This window comes from Austrofundulus limnaeus, unplaced genomic scaffold (assembly GCF_001266775.1).
Source record: "Austrofundulus limnaeus strain Quisiro unplaced genomic scaffold, Austrofundulus_limnaeus-1.0 Scaffold156, whole genome shotgun sequence".
NCBI lineage: Eukaryota > Metazoa > Chordata > Actinopteri > Cyprinodontiformes > Rivulidae > Austrofundulus > Austrofundulus limnaeus.
In genome coordinates, this window is record NW_013952558.1 from 872,540 (window position 1) to 877,089 (window position 4,550).

A 4,550-nucleotide genomic window follows, 5' to 3' on the forward strand; every position below is an offset into this window, starting at 1 on the left:
GCACACACACACACACACACACACACACACACACACACACACACACACACACACACAGGGCGAATGATGATTTGTCTAAGCAGCTCAGTCTGATTAATTCTTGTTCGTTGATGAATTTTCAGGCAACATTCGTCATCCTGTTCTGATCCTTTTATGGTGAAAATCTGATGYGTGAGGCTGATCACTGATTTAATGGGAACTAATGGATTCTTGTTTCTGGCTTGTACAATTTTTTAAAAATTGATTTATCCTTTATTTATACAGGAAAATCTCTTGAGACTCATTGTCTCATTTATTACATCCACCACAACAAAGTAACATACTGTAAAAACAAGCTTTGCAAAGACTTCCTCGCAGTTTTGCTTCTCCACAACTTTCATAGCAGCGTTTTTATTAGTCAGTGATGACTTTATGGATTATAGTGTTGGAACAAGTTCAGTCCTGTATCTGTTCAGCTCCTAACGGAACAACAAATTAACTGTCAGGTTGTTTTKATCCTCTCATCAAACTGACTAACAATGAGCTAAATGTGCTTCTTTTCTGCGTGAAGGCCGGGCGTGATCACCATGCAGGCTCTGTCGGAGGAGGACCGCAGGTTGTGGATGGAGGCGATGGATGGTAGAGAGCCGGTAGGTTACTATGGTGACTGGCTTACGTGACAAAGACAAACAGTGACAGACAGACGAGGAGAGGGCGAGACATGTTCTCCAAGCAAAGCAAAAGCACACTTCACATTTAAAGTAGCTTCTTTTTGAGGTTTTTTGCAGGGTTTGTTTTCACATCTCTGCTCCACTACATGACTCGTCATCAAATGACTAAAAGCAGCTTGTAATAATTTATTATTTTATTTCATTCAGTCATCCCACATTTGGTTTGAGCCRTTTTCTAAACTTTAACCCTAAAGCAAGTGATTTTGTACTCTCATGTTTCGGCTCTTCATGCCCCAACATCTCTCCCGACCTGACGTCTGGAAAATGCACACAGGCTGGAACACGTAGTTACTGAACTCAGTGGAACTGTTTTAAAACAGGGAAAGTTTGTGTTTTTGCTCTCAGCTGTTACCTGTCATTTGATGTTGAGAYGTCTTTGTTCTGCAGCTGTCTCGACATTTTGACTGTCAGTTTTTACTCTTAAATAATGTCATCTCCCAGCTGTTGCACAAAGGCAGACTTTAGCAGCTATATGTTAAATTCATTGTTGCTTGATTACTTTCTGAACCCTTGTTTAAAATCAAGCTGTCTTTAGTTTTTTTCTAATTCACCTTGTGTGGCCCCGGTGATGCCAAACTAGTGGAGCATCCACACACATATCTGACAAATCCACTGTTATTCAGCCTTTTTTGTTGCTTTCTGTCTGTAATCTCATCCCCATGTTAGTCTGCTTCCTGAAGCTTTGCTCCACTTTTCTGCCATACAGCTGAGCCAATAATACACCTCAATTTTTTTAAATCTTTTAGACCAGGGGTATTCAGCTGGYGGCTCGCGGGCCACATCCGGCCTGCRAGTGACCAAAGTTCGGTCYGCCAATTGGTTCATTCATCTCTTAAGCCCAAACCCCTGGTTTTACTTTAATTACTCTGAGTTATTTTAGTTAAACATAGACAGTGGTGGGCACCAGCCCGCTAAAGCGCAAATCCACTAATTGCGGACCTAAATATTTCGTTTGAGCTTTAGCGGTCTTACTAATTTTTATAATTCATAACCGGATTTGCACTTTCTAAAATTATAATGCAGTACCGCTAATTCTAATAATCTACCAGTCATCATTATTTAAAACAGTGAAAGGTATGGCTGTCAATGAATAACAATACATGTGATCTATCCAACAGCACCCCTCCCAGATAAACACACTTATTGGAAAGGTATTCATACTTGCTGACTGTTGCATTCGGTCATGGTTCTGATTTCCCACAATGCTTTGTGTCTGCTTACGTAGCAGGAAGACAATGTTTAGAACTCCCTTTCCCAGCAAATACAGTAAATGTTTGTAATCCATACTACAATTTTGTATGTATTGATGAATTTTACTTTACAATCGGAGCTACTTTTTTTAAGAAAATGAAGTTTAAATGCTGGAGCTAAATACTTGACGTAATTGGTCGAAGCAACGGGGTTAGAGACGCAGAAATGATTTAAAGATGTTAAGCTGATGAAGACTGACATCTAGTGGTCAACTGGAGCAACTACATGGAAAACTTTAAAATCCAAGCTCTTATTTTGAAGGGAAGATAGTTTCCTGTACTCCGTGCTTTCATTTCCCGTCACAAATCATAAGTCATGTGCCCAGAATGCATCGCTTCAGTTTTCCAATAAACAGTTTTAAAATCACTTTATTGATTTAATGAAAATTCTACAACAAACAAAAGAAAAAGACAAAGTGAGCCGAACTAGCAATCCTCAACAACTTTTTAATTTTTACACCAGGAGCCAAAGTTCTGTTTCAGGAAATCACATCCCCAGCAATCGGCGGTTGTAGAATTAAGCTGCAAAAGAGTTCATTCACCAGTAGTTGGCAGTGTTGTGCAAATATTTTACATGAATTTTTGCCAGTTAGTAAGTGTCAAATTGAAATTGCACTTTAAAATTAGTTTCTGCTAGTTTTTCTATGGCATAAGCGCTTTTGAAGTTGCGGACCTAAATATTTTCATAAGCACTTCAGAAATTGCGGAGCTAAATTTTGGATTAGTGCTGCCCACTACTGAACATAGACATGTTTGGTGTCTACAGAAACATCAGAGTCTTGGCTACAAGCTGGTACAAAACATTTTTATGCACACCCAAGACAGTTAAAACTACAAGCATTTGAAAATAAAACTGAAATTGGTTTAAAAGTTGGGCAAGTCAGAGATGTCAAAATATTATTTGGCATAATGTGTTTTTGATGTTGTTTTATTATCACTACTTTTATTATGTAAGGTTTTTTATGTTGTTTTCAGGATTAAATGCAGCAAAATTAACTATTTCAAAAGTAACAGATCTTTGTAATACTTGAGTTATTTACATAATAACTTTAATTGCTGTATGTTCGGCTCCTCAGCCTGCAGTAACTGTGGCCCCTGGAGCAAATTAAATGAATAACCCTGTTGACTTCCAAGAAAGCAAAACATTTAATCAAAAATCTGAAAACTTATTGAATGTAACCATTTTTTTTGTAAATTGACTTTTCGTGTTTTTTCAGTAATACAAAAAATGTTTCCATACATTGATGCAGTTCACATTAAAGTCACTTGCTAATGAGCAATTAGACTGATTTATGACACAAACTCTTCTCCTTTACTGACTAAAAACATTTCTAGTTGCACAAGCTAATGGGCTGTTTTTTTCTTTTATTTGCAGGTGTACAATCTCAACAAAGACAACCAAGCTGAAGGCAGTAAGTGAATCATAGATTTCCTTTTATAGATAAAAATGTTCTGCAGTGATTAATAGGTTTAAATTACTGGTTATTTGACGCTGATTGATTCAGTGAATAACTCTTGTTCGCAAAAGGATGAATTAAGTGTTTAGGAAACATAAACTTGACAAATCAAAGTCATTTTCAGTGTCAAAAATAAAACCACATCAAATATGTGCTTTGACGTTTCTGAAAAAGTAACCTTTTTGCTTAAGTGTCTAAAATTGTAAAAAATTTAAGAACAAAAGGTTGGTCGTTTATTGTTTCCTGATTGCCTCGCACTCATTCAGCTTATTTCCTTTGTCATCAGTGGCCCAGCTGGATGTGATTGGGTTCAACGTGATGAAAAAATTGATTTATGCTGTGGAGACTCGAGGTACAGTATTAATTGAAATACTTACACATGCATTTTCACATAGATTTTGGTTCTGCTTGTCCAAATCACACAATGCAGATTCTTCTTAAGAAGCAGTTTGCTAAACATGAATGAACTAAATTCTTCCAATATGATGGATGTCTTTGATTTTGCTGAACTCGTTTTGTGTACTTTTAATTTAATTTTAATTTAGTTACAACAAAAGTGTTAAAGAACAGAAATAAAGGAACAAATTAAGGTTGCACATACATAATGGAATGGCTTTAATGCTTGTAATTATATTGTAAGAGCTGCTAAAATGCTTGATTGCGAAGCAAAAGACTCAAATAGGAACCAAACCTGACTCCTTATGTTTCTGTCTGATGCATGTGGACATCTCTTTCTGTAGATGCTCCTCTAAAATGTCACGATAAAGGTCCACATGTTTACAATGTCAGCACCTTGTTTTATCTGCTGCTCTGGGAGCATCCTTCGCAGCAGAGTTCGTCCCATTTATCAGAAAACGCATTCGAGTTTCTACATTTTATTTTCATGTAAGTCGTAAATACAACATTCAATGAAATTGAAATTTACATGTAAAATATATAAACATGCATCAGTTGAAATTATTGAAATTTTATGTTTTGATTGATTATAGTATCTTACAAGTTTTGCATAAGACTCATAAAAATGATTACCTTCAAATATCCAATTAAAATTCATTAGAGAGAGTCACTATAACCTTAGTGTATGGACATAATTAAAATAAAAGCACACACACACACACACACACACACACACA

At 36.3% G+C, this 4,550-nt stretch overlaps 1 protein-coding gene across 1 annotated transcript in view; it reads left to right on the plus strand.

The window, feature by feature from the left end:
- The window catches only part of LOC106523433 (rho GTPase-activating protein 26), a 92,341-nt gene that overhangs the window by 54,723 nt on the left and 33,068 nt on the right, over positions 1-4,550 (plus strand). The window contains exons 11-13 of the mRNA XM_014016847.1: positions 551-629; positions 3,336-3,372; positions 3,704-3,769. Coding sequence (XP_013872301.1) covers positions 551-629; positions 3,336-3,372; positions 3,704-3,769 — 182 coding nt within the window. The remainder of the gene's footprint in view (positions 1-550; positions 630-3,335; positions 3,373-3,703; positions 3,770-4,550) is intronic.